General features: G+C 39.0%; 2 protein-coding genes across 4 annotated transcripts in view; one reads left to right on the top strand and one right to left on the bottom strand.

Moving 5' to 3' along the window:
- Window positions 1-13,693, bottom strand: part of sema5ba (sema domain, seven thrombospondin repeats (type 1 and type 1-like), transmembrane domain (TM) and short cytoplasmic domain, (semaphorin) 5Ba) — a 231,228-nt gene extending 217,535 nt beyond the window's left edge. The window contains exons 1-2 of one of the 3 annotated variants that reach the window (XM_088083658.1): window positions 13,576-13,693; window positions 10,397-10,944 (exon numbers count right to left, since the gene is read on the bottom strand). The gene's annotated coding sequence lies outside the window, so the exon portion shown is untranslated. The remainder of the gene's footprint in view (window positions 1-10,396; window positions 10,945-13,575) is intronic. The other 2 variants (XM_088083656.1, XM_042495042.2) reach the window with 2 other exon arrangements.
- Window positions 13,694-15,164: 1,471 nt separating this feature from the next.
- The window catches only part of pdia5 (protein disulfide isomerase family A, member 5), an 81,843-nt gene continuing 77,578 nt past the window's right edge, over window positions 15,165-19,429 (top strand). Inside the window, exon 1 of the mRNA XM_042494233.2 lies at window positions 15,165-15,305. Within this exon, the coding sequence (XP_042350167.2) occupies window positions 15,165-15,305 (141 nt within the window). The remainder of the gene's footprint in view (window positions 15,306-19,429) is intronic.

Here is a 19,429-nt window from a genome sequence, read left to right as displayed (position 1 = left end):
GGAGCTACAACAACCAATAATACAACCTGAAGTTTGACCACAACTTGAAGTTGGATATTTTGTCTTTTTATTGGTCATCTTGTGTCTCTTTGCAGTTCCTTTGCATCTCTTTGTGGTCTTTTTTTGTGTATTTTGTGGTTGTTTTATCTGTTTTTGTAGTCATTTTGTGTTTCTTTGCAGTCTTTATGCATCTTTTTGATGTTATTTTTAATTCTTTATTTTGGTCATTTTCTGTCTCTTTGCAGTTCCTTTGCATCTTTTGTGGTGTTTCTGTTTTTCTTTATGGTTGTTTTGTCTGTTTTTGTAGTTATTTTGTGTTTCTTTGCTGGCCTGTCTTTATGCCTCTTTTGTGGTTTGGCGTCTCTTTGAGGTTATTTTGTGTCTTTTTAAAATCATTTTGTATTTCTTTGCATTTCTTTTGCATCCCTTTGTGGTCTTTTGGGTCTCCTTGTGGTAATTTTGAATCTCTTCCTTTCTTTGTGGTTGTTTTGTACTTTTTTGTAGTTTTTTGTGTTTCAATATGAGTGTCATTTTGCATGTGACTACCAGCAGGGCCCCTGACCCTTTGGGCCCCTGGGTCTATGCCTGGTAGGTCCATTTAGTAATCCATCAGCGCAGGAGAACATGGTAAAAACATTGATGGGAATGAGTCTGAGAGTTTTCTCTCCCCAGTTATCCTCCACTCTCCAGCATTACATTTCCAGCCAACATTTGACGGAGGGACAACTGCTCTCATCATATTTAGTGCTGCAAAATCATTAGGCTTATAGTGCAAATCACAGTCTGACATGTGGTTGTCCAATTACACATGCCCTATGGGGATGGAGGGCTGTGGCTAACGGTGAAAGCGGAGACCAGCTGCCTGGTATCGCTAACTGCCGATTTCCCAGCCATTACTGCAAATGTAAAAAAAAATAAATGAAAAAATAAAAAACCTGAAGCAGACACACATATGCACACAAACACATGGATATGCAAACTACAAACAGGCACATTCACAAACACCAGACTGCTGACCAGCAGAGACGCATGTGCTGTGCTCTCTAATGAGCCAGTTATACGACCTATCAGAGGCAGTTAATCAAAGTCTGCTACTGGAAACACACCAACGCTAATAAAACTTTAGGTAAACACATCAGGAACTCTGATCTGCTTGAGCTAATAGCCTCCAAAACGGCCGGTATTATTGAGATGACAAATTGAATCATGACAGCTTCTCACAATGTCACATAATCCCAGACACAATAGAAAAATTGGTAAAACATATTATAAAGTCACTATATTTCCCATCACTGTGTAAATACATAGCTGGATAAATGCTGCAGGAGTTTCCAATGTGTCCTAATCCAGGCCTTGTTTGGAGGGCTTACTGCAAACCTATTACTTCACAGAGCACAGACTCAAGAAAGGAGTTTAGCTCTCACCCTGTGACTCCATTTGGAAGAGATATATCCATTTTAGAGGGTACGGCAGGGTAAAATGAGCCTTATTCCATTAGGAGGGTTTCTTAAAGCAGTGCACAATGGGGCTTTTCAAAGTAAAATACCTGAGATCTAGAGATCTTTGAGAGGAACGCTGAGGATTCAAAGTCAAAGTAAGGGTTCAATGAAGGTACTTAACAGCACTTGTGCACTTTAAACAGCGGTTTCTATGAATTATTATCACTCTCGTGTCATGTTCACTATGGAGATGTGTACTATACATTAAAGAAATGTGTTTAAAAGTACCTTATTTATGTCAGTATGGGACTTCTGTCACCCTCAACAAGATTTGTTGAATATATGCACAGGTTTCATTTTGCAGACTTTTACCAATGTATATGGATATACTTACACACCGAAGAAGGTGGGTTGGTGTATTTTTAACATTTCTAGCCACATGAATTAAGGGCCTTTTATGCTTTTCTAACCATCCTGTGTGCCTGGACCTGGGTTTTTAGTGTTTTTTTGTTATAAGTTCTCTTTTTTTGAGGCAGTGCTCCTGTTACCTCTCTTTTTCAAAAAGATCAATTTTTTTTGTTCAAATGCAAATGTTTCTTTATCAGACCATAACATAAAATGTAAAAGGAGATAAACTCTCTTAACAAGATATTGATATTATGTTGAAACAAAACCCAGCTTAACTGCCTAATTGTGAAATTAAATTAAAAATCCTAATAGATTCTGTGATGGCAGCCTTCTCAGATCTCTTAGAGGAATCTGAAAATTCATGAGACCTCTAACATAAGAGACCTCTCCAGTGTCTTATAAAGCAAAAACAGACAACCTGAGAGCCCATCCAGCAGCTCACAGAGCCAGTGGTTCAGAGTGGTATTAAAGCAGCGGAGCAGGGACAATGTTCCCACCGTCCCCACAATGGGCTCAACACCCATCTTCCAACCCAGTCCTCCGGGTCACATCAAGCCTTGAATAAGCTCCCTTCCTAAAGCTTCTAGGGGTTTCAGCCATGCGTCCAGAGCATCAATGGGAATAGTGTTCCTCCCCCCACAATGGCCAAATCAACTGTGGGAGCACTTTCTCCTCCTCTCGCGCCCCTTTTATTCTCGCCCTGCTCAGACCTTGCCGGGGTTGAACAGAGGAGGGACGGGAGAGAAAAGGCACATGCCTTCACGTCCGCTTCGCACGCATACAAAAGAGAAAAATCAAATTGCTCAGACATGCACGCATGCGCACATGCATGTATGAGCGCATGCTTGCACACAACACACATTCTCTCACACACACACACACACACACACACTCACCTCTTCTAATACCGAGAGGGATAACAATGAGAATGTGTGAGAAGAAGGAAAATACTGAAATGGTTCAATGCTTTAAGGAAAACACCTTCAGTGTAACAAACTGACCAATAGAGGAGAAACCCAGTGAGTCAGTGCAAATTTAAGAATTATGTGCAATTTCACTACATCAAACCAGGACAGCAACAAGTTATTATTTTCACTATTGATTGATTTGTCTTTCTTTTAAATTGAATACATCTATAAAATCTGAGAAAATTATTAAAATCATCCAGCAAATTTCAACAGAGCAGATCTTCAAATTGTTGTTCTGCCTGACAGTCAGATATTATTATATAAGATATTCTGTTTGCAATTATGTAAAACAAAGACAAGCAAATTATCCTCACATTTAAGGATCCAGTGTGTAGGATTTAGGGGGAAACTGAGTTCCTTTGCATCCCTTGTTGGTCTTTTCATGGGTCTTTGTGGTTTCTTTGTCTGTTTTGTGGATATTTGTGTCTCTGAGTATATTGGGTGTCTTTGTTGGGTCATTTTGTGTTACTTTTCTGTCCTGTGTGTTTTTTTCTATCTTTGTGGTTGTTTTGTCTGTTTTTGTAGTTATTTTGTGTCTCTTTGAGGTTATTTTATCTTATATTTTGGTCATTTTGTGTCTTTTTGCGGTTCAAAAATGGATTACAATATTATAAGTCGGTTTTCTTTAGTGTATAATCACCTAAAAGTAAGAATCATTGTGTTTTCTTTACCTCAGAATAAGCCATGTATTTACATAGGGAGCAGGTCCTTGTCTACGGAGATCGCCATGTTGCACCGACATGTTTCTACAGCAGACCAGAACAAACCAAAGACTTGCTCTAGATATGGACATTCACGTTTTGAGCATTCAAAAAAATTGTTGTAACCTGAAACTGCTTTATGCATTGTTTTTACCGCTTTAAATCACTGTGTCAATTTGTTTTGGAGAGAAAGAGACTTAAGATATCAAAGAAAAACGGGACGCAGGTATGACATTAGCAGCCCGGCTCTGACATACCAAACAGCATAGGATTTCTTTCATGAAACTGCTTTATTCAGTGTTTTTACCAGTTTGAATCACCAAGTCTTATTTTTGAAGGGAGAGATGTTTCTGCAGATAATTCGGCATTCCACATTAGCAGGTGCTGGGCTAGCAACGCATCTGTGACAAATGCCGAACAGCAGAGGAGGAACACTGATTTTTACCATGAAATTACTTCATTCTGTGTTTTACTGGTTTCGATCACCTGGAGTGTTTGTTTTGGAGAGGAGGAGACCTCTGCGGATAATTCGGCTCCCTTTTAAAACCTTCTGAACAATGAACACTGAAGGAACAGGAGAAGGTTGCATTCTGCAATCATCATTGCTGGATGCCACTAAATCACCCTAAATCTCACAGACGGCTCCTTTAAGAGGCTTGAAAGAACAAATGTTTGACACAGTTGCTTTATAAATGATTGATTCATCAACAAATGTCTCAGAACTAAATAAAATCCATTAAAAAAGTAACATATTAGGTGGAACATTTTTCTCTCTCTTTTTTATTTTTCTACTTGACAGACAGCTTGCCTTTTTCATCTCTATTCATCCCATTTGTAAAGGTGCAGTTATAATAACAACATGGGAAAAGGGAGGACAAACAATGATGACAGCGTTCCAGGGACAAATTGAGACTGTTGCTTCGCATCAAGCATTAATTAGCAAGGTTGCAGACAGAGTGCAGAGATGCTGCAGCCGTATCTGATTTCACAGACGACAAGGTTGTGTGTAGAGGCAGCGCAAGGCCGGGTTATGAACAGACAGGCACTACGAGCGAAGGCCACGCCAAGTGCACTCTGCATTCGGAAACAATGAGATCCTGGGAGGCTGAGGGGACCCAGACAGACAACGTGGAATTATTCATTTCCACCCACCGGCTCAGACTGCACCACGCAGACCGCCAGCCTCACTCAGCTGACGGCTCAAACTGTCTGTTTATCACAAGTGCACATTCTCCGTCAAACCTCGTGAACAAAAGACTGAGCTAAATCATCATCAGAGTGCTGCTGGACTGGAGGAGAGAGTATCTGTCAAGCTATAGTTTGTTGCTGACAGCAAAATTGGCCAAAGAGCGCTCATATAAAAAAAAGCCCCAGCCAAAATTTGCATGTTTCTGCAGAATATAGCTGAGGAATGATTTCATTTCAAATAAAAATGAGGTGAACTGAAGCGCAAGACCTCAATCAGGCTACGGAGACTGTGTGAATGTAAAATGGCAACATTTGTGTCGGCACCGTGGGACAGCATAAACGCAATCAGGTGACAGGGCGGCACAGCTTTGTATTCTGGGTATAAAGACCATAGTGAATATTGAGGACTGGGGCTGCCACAGCAAGTCACAGCGCCAGAGACTTAAAATCTGCCATTATATTTACATAACAGAGATACTCCAATGTGGCTGCCGTCTTCTGAATATATAGAGCCACTTTAAGGAAGCATCTCTGTTTGTGTGTGTCTCCTCGAAACATCTCAACAAAAAACGTGGTATGTTTTCTGCTCTCCCTGCATGTGGACAGCTTTGTTTTTCCTCAGTGTGCCCTGACCTAATTACCATGTGAATCCTGCTCAAGAAGGCCACTTTAAAAGTCTAAAATCTCTCTGCTACACTTTCACACACCAGGCTCAGTATAAAAAAAAGAGAAGAAGAAGAAAAAAAAAAAGAAAGCAAAATCTAGATCAAGCAGAGCACGTCTCAGCTAGCCACTCACTGCCTCCACGCAGCTGTTCTTAGAGCATCCTTCCTGGGTTTTTAAACCGTGGAAATGCATCTTTGTCGTGGCCGCTCTCAAGTAGGATCCAAGAAAAGAGCACGGGGTGTTACAGTGCATAAATAAACCGAGGTCTGGTTCCTGTGAGCGGCGACAGATGTCCTGGAGTGCTTGTTTGACGTGCATGAAAAGCCAAACAGCTGAATGACAGACGAACAGCCAAAATGACGAGCTGTAGGAGTTGTCACTTTCCTCTTTGGTTTTGGTCTGTGAAAAAGCTGAACCTTGAAGTGACAAAACAGTCTGTCAACTCCAGGACGGATTATTTTTCCTTTAAAACTTATTTTCTAGTGTTATGGATGTGAAGATTGCAGTGGCTTTAGGTACTTGGCGCGAGCCAACTGCAACACTCGCTACAACTCCCTCTTCACTATAACATATCTACCTACATATATACATGCATCCATGCTTCAAACTAGCCTCCATATATCGTATCATCATATCACATCACATGACCAAACAGAAACTTGACATTGAATAACATACTGTTCATATTACCACGCAATCATCATTGTTGTATGTATATAACAAAAATGCCAAAGTAAGAAATCATTACTTAAATTGAAAGGTTTTTAGTTTATTAACAGTTTTTTTTCTAGTTCGTGTAAAATAAGTATGTATTTTAATATATTGCCACTGACTATTTTATCATAAAAGGAAAAGGAAAACCATGACAGAAATGGTTTTGCCTTTTTGTGGTAGTATATAGCAAATGGCGCCTTGGCATTTCACATAATTTTTACTGTGAAGACAACCATATTTCCTCTGCAGCAATTACAGGTTTTTAACAGATAATGCATGTTGGTCTATAGCAGTGGTTCCCAACCAGTCTAGTCCCGAGGTCCGGGTTTCTCCTTGTTTCAAGGTCCAAACGTTACAAATTACCCAGTATTCAATTTTATATCACAAAATGTAAAAACATATTGGCTTAGAGCACAAAGAAATAAAACACTATTTCAGGAATATACAGAAATGTCACTATAAAATAAAAGCTGTGTGCTGGAAAATTACTGTATTTCAGATTAAAGTGTAGTACAAACTTGATACATTCAAGAGTCACTTGCAGTCTATTCAGAGCTGACCTGCAACCCACTTTTGAATGGTGACCAACCAGTTGGGGACCAGTGGTCTATGAGTTAATTTTGCTATATACCAGTTTACTGAACCACCCAGGTTGGGTTGGGAGCTAACAAGTGGTGTTGGTCATTCTGCGATTACGGCTTTAAACATTGCCCTGACCCAACAGGGTTGGAAATGGGGTAATTTGATGATACCCTAGCTACCGAGTTATGACATTTGTGTGATGTTTCAGGGCAGCAGAAATGGTGGAAAGCATGGAAATAGTGTCAACAACTGATGGTAAAAAATTATAGATTTTGTCATTTTGTTCCAGTAGCTATCATTTACTTTTAGTAGTTGTATATTTTAGTATATGCATCTATTAGCTGTAGCAAGCAAGCAAAGTTTTGACTATGAAGCATGCCAGGCACGTATACTAATACTGATAACTTTATTTTATAATACAAGTTGCCAACTTGACATTATAAATGCATAAACATGGCAAAAGTCAATATTTGGTTGATGGTAAGAAACTTTTTTTAATTTATTCATGTATTAAATATCAATATTTGATTAAATGTAAAATGAAATATAAATAAACTGAAAACAGCTATCAACCTCTTGTTCAAATGCTCTTGGCATTAAAAAACACATCCTCTTTGTAGCTTCCATGTTGTTTCCACTTTACGACTTTAAAGCACAAAACAGTGACGTCAGAAGAACAACTTCCCAACTCGGAAACACCGACCCTCTGATCACATGAACGCAGCATAAGTTGTGCTGCTAGCTAACTTCAAGTTAAGTGTCAGGTTATCGAAAGCAAAATTAACTAAAACTGACATCTCTAGTGGGGAGCTGAATCACTCGTTTCCGCCCAACACAGTGTTGGAGCGTCCTATCTCTCTATGGGCAGTGAAACCACGCTGCCAGACTGAATCACATTTGTTATCTGTCTGTTATCACTTTAGACACACATCAACACTCCCATAGTCATGGAGGTCAGACCATACTGAACATGGCATCCTTTTCTTTTCTTCTCAGAGAGGTAATATCGGATGGAGGAGAGGAGGGATCGAGTTCCTCCAGACATTAAACTTTCATATCCGTTTGTCCCCCCTCTTCAGTGATACCGACAACAGAAATACGGTATTCCACATGGTCCCACAGTTTAAATATGCGTCATTAAAATTTTGATGAAGAAGCTGCCGGCTCATCTACTCCACATCTATCATATTAGTTAATGAAAATGAATTATTAATGCCAACATCGGATGCCATGAATATACACACCTCTGATCAAAATCACTTTCACACACTGTAACTACAAGGACATCGAGGAGAGAAACAGAACGAAGGAGAAAGTGAACACAGAGCCAGTTTGAGAGAAGTTGGAGGGGCGTCTGTCCAGTTTTGTCTCAGATCTTTTTTGCTCTGCTGCCCCCCCCGCCTGCAGGACCTGTCAAGAGCCCTCATAAGTTCATCAAAGATGAAAACCTGTTTTCCATTTGAAAGGACTGACCCAGGATACTAAAACAGCTCTTCAGATAACAAAAGCGTTAATCACCCATAAGACAAGCATGTGGGCCTCATAAAGCATGTAAGAATACATGAATATCAATCAAAAGATGGATGGGATATGGGACTTTCACACGTGTTGGCGAATGAACACAATAAAAAAAGAGTTGTGCCAAGCGCTGTTTTGAATTCCAGACATGGTGAATTAGGCTGTTTAGATATGAAACAACACTAAATAAAACAAGATTTTTGTTTGCAATTATCAGTCTGCTAGAGGAATAGAGCTGTAGCTAAGTGATAATATGAATATTTGTTTAATTGGAGTACTAATTATAGATGATTTTAGGGCAGAAATCTACATATTTTCTGATCTTAAAGAGAAGCAAAGTGGTTTTAAAAAAAAGCTGAACTGAAAAGCAAACTTATTGTTATTTGACACATTTTCCAAAACTCAAACCAGCCATGCTCGGTTGCATTTGAGAGCCATTTGAGTGTTAATGAATAATAAAGTGTCCTTCATTGATGCCGCTGAAGACACTGAACCACTAAGGCTCAATAAAATGTTACAGATGAAAAACAGCGCAGCTCTAAAAAAGCTTCTAAAAGCCCCAGAGGTGGTAGGAACTGCTGGTGGGAAATAGCTTTCAAGTGAATAAGTTGTTTTGATTAATTTAGTGGAGTGAATGTGATATTTTAAGCCGTGAAAAAAGTCCAGAAACGGGACCAAATGTCTCTGAAAGCTGTTCCCGGTAAACCGCCTGCAGATAAAAGCTTGTTCAAAAGTGCTTGACATTTAATCACCTGAAGCAAGAAAAAAATCACACAGGTAATAACACATTACAGCAAAGTCCCTATATGTTTTCATTGGTCCCAGCTTGAATGCGTGCTGCACCTTTTGCTCCAGACAATCTTGCAGAACTCTCTCTCTCTCTCTCTGTGTACTCAGTTTTGGGGAGCACAGCAGACAGTCCAGCACATGATGCAGCAAACTTCACCTGGCAAGGTGTTATCACAGCTGCACAGTGCTGCTCAACACTGCCCTCTGTCGACACCACAGCTCAGTCTCCCGCTCCAACAATGCATTTCAGAATAATCAACTTAAACACATGCATGAGATAAATGTCCTATTTTATATTTCTTTGTTCGACATCCCCATTCTGGGAAGCCTCCTGCTGGACACTCATCCTTCTTTACAATTCAAAATATCCGGACTGTCTGCATGTATCGGAGGAGAAATGGAGAAGCAATTCATCCATGTGACAAGCTCATGAATAATGACTTTCTGAGCTGATTTTTTGAGTGTTTTCATGCAGAATTAGTCCAACGAACGTTTGCAGAGGATTTTGAAGGACTAAAAAAAACACTGAATATGCGCAAATGCTGGAGCACACTCCGCGCGTAAAAGCCAATTTGCTAATTGGAACTGATAAGCAATGAGGTCATTATGGGCAGTCTTAAATCGGATTACAAAATGCATAAGCAAATTGGGGGGAAAGGGACAACAAGGTGGTCAATTTTGCACCACATATGCGCTGCATAAACAAGGTTACCACGTTTGAATATGTACAATTTTGACAGAAAAAATGCAAGTTGAACGCACAACGCTTAGAAAATCCACTTTCCCGAGAGATCACATCAACGAAGTTTCCTCTGAAGATTATTCTTAAAGTTGACATCAGTTTTTGGATCGGGACTACAGGGCAGCGTGCAGCACAAAGTAAGTTTGAGACGGTGCTAATGTGGCAGGCACAGGCAGCTCCTGCAGCCCCACAAATGCTCCTCTGATCCTGGGATGAAACGTGAGTGGAAAGTAAAACTGGCGTGGCATAAAGGAACTGCTAACTGCTCTGAATAACACATGCTATCAACGGGCAAATCGCCTCACCCCGAAGCAGTCAAAGTGAGCAAAAGCGCAGAAAAGTGTATCACATTTAGATTTTAAATATGCCTCGTTGTTCTGCTCTGATTAAAAAAAAATGGTCCAGAGAAAAACGGACCCCACAGCGTGGCTGTATGAAGCTCACAAGCAGACAATCCATTATTGATGGATGATGATTTTTTAATTTTATCTAAGCAGGTTACTCTAAAGCAGGCTATTGTGTTGATTTGGTCTCTAAAAATACAGCACTCCAATCAAGCTGCATCCATTCCGCCTGAAAAGCGGGATACAAGCTGGAAACTGGTGCACAACACACCTAAAAAGTGCTTTTGTGCCAGGTATTCTGCTGAAAAACAGAAAGAAAAAGTGATTTTCTTCTTACCTTTAACGATGTTTGTATTCCCCAAGTTGGTGACAATGCCAGGCAGAGACGAGGAGAGAATCAGACTCTCTGAGCAGTAGAGACCGAATAGAGACGGGTTCTAGTGCTGTGTCCTCAGCCGCTGTGTGCGTCTCACCGAGCGACCTGCAGCCGACAACTGCGCTCTCTCTCTCCTTGAGCGTCGGACGATACCACCGGGTTGAGGGGAGGGAGGTGGGGGAGTGAGGGAGGAGGGGAGTAGGAGATGGGGCCGATTTGCAAGCGCAATAGGGAGGAAGTGCGCATGGACACCCCCGGAGAGCTGGAAGAGTGTCGCAACAGCGCGTCCGTCCAGAGCGAGAGCAGGCTGGTTTTGGGAGTGAATCACAGATCGTTGGACCTGGGAGAGGCACAAGGGCTTCTGGGAAAAGGTTTGCCCCGCGTGTTGTTGTCTGGGACTCCACCGCACCTGCTGTGAGTCCGCGTGCGCCGGTTACCTGGCGATCAAACTCCACCGGGCATCGTGTGTTGTCTTTGCTGCTTTGCTGTTTTGTTCAAGCAAATTCAAACTGAGACAACAAAAAAGAGAAGGTTATACACTGAAGCAGAGTCATTCTATTGTATTCTATTGTTCGTTTGTTTTTTTTGTTTTTTTTTATTGATCTCTTTATTGAATTTTCAATGACAACGGCAAAATACAATGAATGCCATTAACGCCAAATATAATATACTCCCAGCTTCCCACCCACCAACACTCAACCTCTGGCACATAAACCAAAACACAGACAGGAAATAATAAATAAATAGATAGATAGATAGATAGATAGATAGATAGATAGATAGATAGATAGATAGATAGATAGATGGATAGATAGATAGATTGTGCTGTTTTATGTCATTCTACATTAACATAAACCTGAAACTGAACTGAACTGAATGATAAGGTTAATTTAGGTCATTAATCCATGTTTTCTATTGTATTGTATGTATTATAGGCTACTGTAATCTATTGACTACCTGGATATAGGATTTTAACAGGTGTGATCATTACTTTTTGTCCAACATTACTTTAAAGAAAACAATCAACCATGCTCTATTTAAAAAAAAAAAACATGAACACAACTCTACACACATTTTCATACAGTGTAATTAAACCTGCAAACTGAACGGAATTGATTAATGAGGTTAACTGAAGTCCATGATCCATGTTTTTTCTATTCTATTCTATTCCATTCTATTCTATTCTATTCTGTCAGCAGGGTTAGGTCAAACTTCGTAAACTTTGCTGTTTTATTTCTTTAAACCAAATTTTTCATGTAGGGCAATTAAACTTAGGTCAATGCTTCATATTCTAGTCTATTCTTTTCTATTCTATTCTATTCTATTCTATTCTATTCTATTCTATTCTAATCTGCCCAGTGTGGGCTGAGGAAAATGGTGTAAGCCAAACTCAGAAAATTAGTTTGTTCTGTTTTACTTAATTATACCCAATTTTCATACAATGCAATTAAATCTGAAACTGAACTGAACAATAAGGTTAATTGAAATGAAAGCCACATTTTCACAATGTACTGTACAATGTACACCATGAGGAAAACAATCAACCAAACTCCATTTAAAAACATACATTTATGCGGCTGTACATCATTTTCACACAGCAATTTCTTTTTCTATTCTATTCTGCCAGGTGTAGGCTAAAGAAATGAGCCAAACTCATTTCAGAAATTCCATGATCCATGATCTAAGCAGACGTGTTCATTAACTATTTACGCAATATCACATGAGAAGGAGTGCTGTTGTACCGTATATCATCACGGCTGTGATTCTGCTGTAGGTACAAGGCCATGATGATATACAGAACAACAGCATTCGCTCTTGTGTTATATTGCTTTTATACAGCAGTTCTACAGGCTTCATTTATTAGTTAACAATAATAAGCAACAACAGATTATGATTTGTTCGTTCATATAATTGTGCATTTACACTGGACACGGCGTGTTTACATACACCCCCAACCCCAAGCTGGAGGCGCGACCAGAGGGTGCAATTTCAAAAATTCAAAGTATCTCACATCAAAACAGCCACTCAAGCTGCAGCTCCAGTGACTTTCCGAACAGCTCTGCATAAACTCAGGAAATAACTTAAGTGAAACTTTCTGTGGTAGAGAAAGGGGTGGGGGATTGTGGATGAATACAAGCAACCAGTGGGGCAGGGCGGACGCGAATTGAAGCTTCACTAAGCATCAGTTCTGTACAGAGACACAACAAACAAGGGCGTGACGTGCTCAGAGATCAGTGAGCAAAGCTATGAAGTTACATGGAGAGTTCTGAAAATACACCTGTGTCTTGTGTAAGCTAGTTTTGTTGAGTTGCTTTTTAGCTAAATGCTCTGAGTAATTTAGGTTGGTCTTTTATTGTGGAAAGTAAACAGTGGAGGGCATGTAATGCGCTGCTGTGTAAGTCCGATAAATAATAGTCTTGGTTCACTCTGCTTCAGGGCACAGAGCCTGACGGGGCCTACATCTGTACATCCAGCTTTCTGTTATATTTCACTGTAAACCATGTTAGCCGTTAGCTGCATCTCCTAGCTATTGTAAGCACAACCACAGCTTTGAGGGTGAATTTTCAGCAGTTTCAAAATGCTCCGAAAATGAAAAAAGCAACCATATGCGAGCGAGTGACGCAGAAAAAGAATAAAAAATTGTTCAAATAGTTCTGAAAGCTGGAAGTGACAGCTGTTGCCTAGCAACATTGACATTTTCCTGTAAACTGGCTTGCCATTTTGTGTAAGCTATTTATAAGAGTGAGAGAGGAATGCACTGAAATAAATCAAACAAAAAAGCAACAAAACATTACAAAAACTTATTTGGTGCACATTTTTAGATTATTACAAAAACTTATTTTGGTTATTAAATTTATTATTTTTTGTTACTGTCTGTGTCCTTTCCTAAAACTATATAATATTTTTTTAATATCTGCATTGGTTTATGTATTGATACTATACTTATTTCTTATTATTAATTGTCTTCTGTGTAGAATGTCAACTTTTTTTAGTGCTCTCATGTATGTTTGTCTGACTTATTTGAACATATTTTTTGTTAAATAAAACTGTGAAAAAAATAATAAGTAAATAAAAATTGTGTTAGCTAGGTCTATAAGTTACTGCAGACCAACTGTAACAAACTGTTGGGGAACCCTCACCAGCTCACAGCTGCAGTCTCTGCCGCCTCCAGCTGTCTCATCCAGCTGAGGACACTCTGGCTCCTGTCACCAGTGAAGACAGAGGACAGGTTGGGGTCCCTGCCGGTTGAGCGACTGCCAAACATCCCCGTGCCGGCTTCTACAGGCTCCTCATGTCCGCGCCGTATCTTCATAACATAGTTTTGCACAGTCATGGGGTTAGCAAGCTAGCTATACTGAGGCAGCTAAGCTAAAAACAACAGCGCGGCTAACGGCTCCGAGAGTGCGGAGTTCGCCCGACTGGATAACTAATAAAACAATAAACGGGACGCAAGACGGTGTGACAGCTCCAACAGCAACTGCTGCCATATTTATTTTACTTAACCAAAACTCCCACACATGCTCCAGCCCCGAAACTTGTGGAAGTTCCCCCCAAAACTTTTTTTTACCTGTCATAGCCTACGGCAACTAGAGAGGGACATAATAGGCCTACAGAACAATCTGTTACACTACCATCTACCAACCGTTAATTTAGGCCTAATTAATGGTGTAGAACAACTGTAGTGATACACAAAGAGATAAAAGTCATATAAGTAAATAAAAATTATATATGTATATATTCCCCCCATGTCTTTATTTAAACATGCATGCAAGACAATAGATGGTTCATGCCAGATTTAGCTATATACACACACACACAATCATCTAATCATCTAGGCAATATATAGAATAATATAATTATAATAATATAATATAATAATTAATTATAAGTATTACATCACTCTAATCATATAATTATCTATCTATATATGTGTATCTATTACTCTCTCTCTCTCTCTCTCTCTCTCTCTCTCTATATATATATATATATATATATATATATATATATATAACAATTTATGCAGCTGTACATTATTTTGAAACCCCATCATCTATTCTATTCTATTGGTGACTAGCCTGTAGGCAATAATTATTTATATATGATAAGAAGATCATAATGAGGAAACAATCAGAACAAACCAGTCTCAATTTTAAAACTTTTAAATGCAGTTTTCTTTCTTCATGTCTCAGTTTGATATGGCACAACTTAACCTACAAGGTTAATTTAAGTGAGTATTTTTGATTCTTTTCTACTTTTATGTATTCAACTCTTCCCACCCTTTTCATAGATTTTATATTTATATCTATAGCTCGCAAAGCAACCTATGTTTTAAATCTCTTTGTATATGTCCCTTTTTGTAGTTCATTGCTATGCATTAACTTTGTTAAGGGGTATTGACCCAAGCAGTGCATAAATGAGATGCTGTGGAGCAAATTTCACAGCTATAATCAAACCACATCCTCTGAAGGAGCGGAAGTCGAATTGATAAAGAGCTAATTAAGCGCCATTCAATCACAAGCCAATTTACTAATTACCCTCTTGTGTAATTAATTGTCTTGCAGTATGGCTGCGTTGTGCTGATAAAAACAAAAAATCATGTAGACTAGAGTGCTTACACAAATGTCTATCCACACAACATGAAAGGGGTGTATCTGTATGTCTGTCTGTAGGCGGCAGGTGACGTGAAACACCTCTTCCTGCAGAGTATTCCTCAAGAACTCCATTTCCCATGAAGCCTTGCGCCGTGCCGGAGTATCCGTGGAAAACCGTTTGCGCCTGCGTATCCAGACGTGGCAACGGCATCATGGCCTCTTGGAACCGCCACGGGAGTCGGATGAGAGAGGCGAAAATGCTCATGTTGGCGTTGCTGGTGAGTCAAACGAGCCTCGTGTGTGTGTCCGGGGAAATGCGACGGTTTTTCTGTCACGTTGTCTCGCGCGGCGGAGCGCGCTCGCCTCCGTTAAGTCAGTCAGGATGAAAAAAAGAAATCGCTCCTCACCGCGTCTCCTAGCCTGTCCGTGCAGGAGGTAAAGTTGACAGCCCTTGACTGAACTTGGTGCTCAGATTTGACTAGCTAGTAGTGATGTGGCCGCTCTGCGGTATTTGTGGCGCAGATAAAATCACCGTATTTATGTTTAGCTGCCCACAGAGCGGGTTTGTGGTCAACGGTCGCCTGTGTGTGTGTATGTGTACTCGGGGTCCCTCCCCTGTGTGTGTGAGCCAGAACTAACGTCCAGTGTCACAGTAAACTCTGCAGACCTGAGCAGCTAACTCGCCTTTCTGTGTAACTTAGCCTCCACTCTCATGTCTAAAAGCGTCTCCTGTTTTTAGTTTCATTCCTGCAGCAGTTTGGGATTATTGTTCTAACACAAAATGACTCACGGTTATTTAAATTCGTCTGTTCAGTCAGTCGAGTTTGTAAAGGGAATTGAAAGTTCAAAACTTTGTAACTTCAAAAAAACACCTGGTGGGTGTGACCTACTCTTAGCTACCGTAGCTTATATTGTACTTACAGTACTTAACGATTTTTGGAGCTAAAATTAAAAGTCATCTTATTTAATATTTGGTTGTGAATCCTTTACAGTCAAATGCAACCAGGTATATAAATATGAATGAAAGCAAATGAATTGAGGTCTGTAGCATGGGAATCTGAATACACAAGTGACTCTGACAACTTCTAGAACAAAAATTTGATTAACTGATTAGATAAGACTATAAAAAATTGTAATGATTTAAGTCATTTTCAAAGCAAAAAAAAAGGCTTTTTCATATCTTGAACTCTGACAGTATGAGATTTACAATACTAATCTTCTGGTATATTTATACCAGGTTGCATTGAAGACAACCTGTTTAAAAGTCAATATTAATTGTTTGAGCTACCTTTTGTTATGGTTGTATGATACCATATTTGGTCTTTATTCCTTTCTTTGTTGAGCATTACATTTTTTCAGTTTAACTCACTTGAAGCTGGCTGCTGCTGTACGTATTTCCTGTATGTTCTGGTTGTATTTTAAGTAAAGAAACTACTGAGAGATCAATATGTATGGTCCTTATGACCTTGCTAAAACAACAAATCTGTGGCAGTCTAACACTTTTGCATGGTAGTATATCTGTTTGTATAACAGAAGTGCCCTTTTGAAGAAGTACATTAAATTCCTTTCCATGTCACGTGACTGTCATAACTAAACTGGAAAGGCAGCATAACTAACTATTTATTCTTCCCAGTACGAAAGTTGTTTTAATATGCACGTGTGGTTTAGAGCAGTGAGTCTCAACCGTATTTGTGTCAAGGACCTCTAAATTGAGAGGCCTAAACCAGGGGTCTCCAAACTTCCAATTTTTTTTTTGAATGAGGGTCATATTAGATAATGTGAAAGTACCTGGGGGCCAGCTGCTTCTTGCATCATATGGGTTATTCCAAAAAAATAAAAAAGCTAACTAGCAGCTTGCTATAGTTGTATTACCCATGAATCTAATCAAATGCATCTAATTTAATATTTATTCTGGAAATATTATTGAAATTGTAAAATTGCCAAGTGCAGTATCCAAAATGCAGGAGCTACATTTTTTTGATAAAGGTAAAATATGACACAACATACAATGTAAATGAAGCTGATGTGTGAATGAAGATGTGCTATAAAGACTCTTCAACTGTCAAATCATGTTGTAGATGTAAGAGAGTGTGCTTGTGTTACACAGACCCCAGCACATCATCATTTTTATTTTTATTTGTTTATGAACATAAAATCAGTCCATGTGCAGCCCCAATTTATTGTATAAAATATCAGAAAATAGTAAAAATAGCAATATTTCCTGAAGTCCAAGGTGACTTCCTCCTGTCCAAACCCCCTAAATACTCAATCACACAGTGAATTATTTGCTTTTTTTAAAAATAAATGGCTTAATACACTTTGTAAGTCTATATTTTAAACACTTACTTACTAACAGATAGATGCAGAATGTAGACTGATGAGTTAATTTTCTTTAATTTGAAATAAAAATAAGAAACCAACATCTTATTCATATAGAGACAAACATAAGGCAAATCCTTCAGTTCTTTTGTCCTCACATCAGTTGCAAGTAAATTGTCCCAGCTTTTTTATTCTGTATAATATTGGTCAAGAAGAAATATTAGAAACTGCAATTAATGAAAAACGGAGTGCACTTTGGCAAGCCAGTACAACCGGCACATATGTGTTGATATGCCTCATGAAAATGACAATCCAAAATAAATTATGTTCGCCAAAACCCAATGCACAGGCTGGTTGGCATGAGGAGGGTTGGACTCGGTGTTGGAATAACTCACTGATGACGAATCAAATACACTGTGTACACTTATGTAGTTATTCTTGGAGTCTTGAAATGGATCCAAGGACAAGGATTTTCTTTGGTGTGTTAGTGCACAATGTAAACATTTGAAGAGAAAGTAAAATAAAAAGTAAAAAGTAGTATTGCAAACATCAAGAGACATAAATATGGGATTAATGTTCCAATAAAAATATAAAAAAGACTACAAATATGTACAATATATCTCAATCTATACATCCAGTTGCCAATTTATGAGATATCCAATTGACTGACAACTGAGAATAAAAGCAGGCCTTTTCCTGCACATTGTCCTGTTGCACAGCAGCCTTTGCAAACAAGGGTGGAGTTGGGGTGTGTGTATGCACAGTGCACACTAGCTCTATAAATTTGGACACACCATTTGATAACTTGGCACCGTGCCGCAGCTCACCGGATTCGAAATGCAGTTGTTACTATGAGGTTAAAGTGCTGACTAGCAGCTGTAATTCATTAAGTGTTACTACCGCAACAGATGGTCTGTGTAGGAATTGTTTTATGCATAGCACCACAATTTAGGGAACCAAAGTGAGAAGTCATCCTATTTAATATTTGGTTGTTAATCCTTTACAGTCAAATGCAACCATGTAAATAAATATGATGAGCATGAATTGTAGTCTGTAGCAATAGAATCTGAATATACAAGTAATTTTGATAAATTTTAAAACAATAATTTCATTGATTGTTTAGTTAGACTCTAAAAAATATGTCAATTATAATTATCATTTCATTTTTAGGCTTTGAACAGACAAAACAGCAATTTGAAGATGTCACGTTGGGCTCTTGGATTTTGCGATGCTCTTTTTTTTTTACACAGTTTTTAAACACTTTATTAAGGTATGATTATCCTTTTTTTGTCCCATAGTGACAAAATTTACACTACTACATCGGCAAAGGGGATAGTGCAAATGAGAGGCATCAGTAAAAAAAAATAAATATATAAAGCAATATACTAAACATGCACTGGAGAAAAAACGGAGCAATAAAGTAAGTAAACAGTAAAATAGCAGAATAAAATAAATTTCGGCCTGAGTGGCTATAATTACATTGCACATGTCAAGTGTAAATAAATATATTGACCAAATGTTTAAAAAGAAAAGAGAAATGCTTTGCCGATTTTCAACCAGCAATTTAGAAAACAGTGTGAGCAGTATGTGTAAATACGCGTAAACTTCCCTACATCTTGCCAGCACCCAGATCTCCCTTCTTAACTCGCTGGCTCAGGGGCTTTTCCTCGGACTACAGATTGTGCTTCCACATTTTTGTTTGCCCGCCACCATGCTAGGAATGGGAATTGACAAGATTTTATTGATACCAATGCAATTATCCATTTTGCCTTTTGGTCCGATTCTTTGTTGATTCTCTAATTGACTCCTGATAGATTTTCTGTGTGGATAAAAGTAGGCCTACCAGGGTTTTCAGGTTCGATGCAGCTGATTTACTATCTCTGGTGAGAAGAAGAAAGCCATGCGTGTAACTTAGGCGTGCAAAAGCTTTACTGTATAAATATTTTTCTTAGTCAAAGAAAAAAACTTCCAAGCCTGCTTTCATGGTGTAAATGTTATGTTAGCATCAGATATTTACCCTCTGTAACGGACATGGCCGTGCACACAGTGTCAAATATACATGGCATTCCTGGAATTTAAGCCC

The sequence above is a fragment of the Plectropomus leopardus genome, chromosome 10, assembly GCF_026936395.1.
Source record: "Plectropomus leopardus strain MGB_pleo_1.0 chromosome 10, ASM2693639v1, whole genome shotgun sequence".
Taxonomy (NCBI): domain Eukaryota; kingdom Metazoa; phylum Chordata; class Actinopteri; order Perciformes; family Serranidae; genus Plectropomus; species Plectropomus leopardus.
This window is presented reverse-complemented; position numbering and strand designations above follow the sequence as displayed.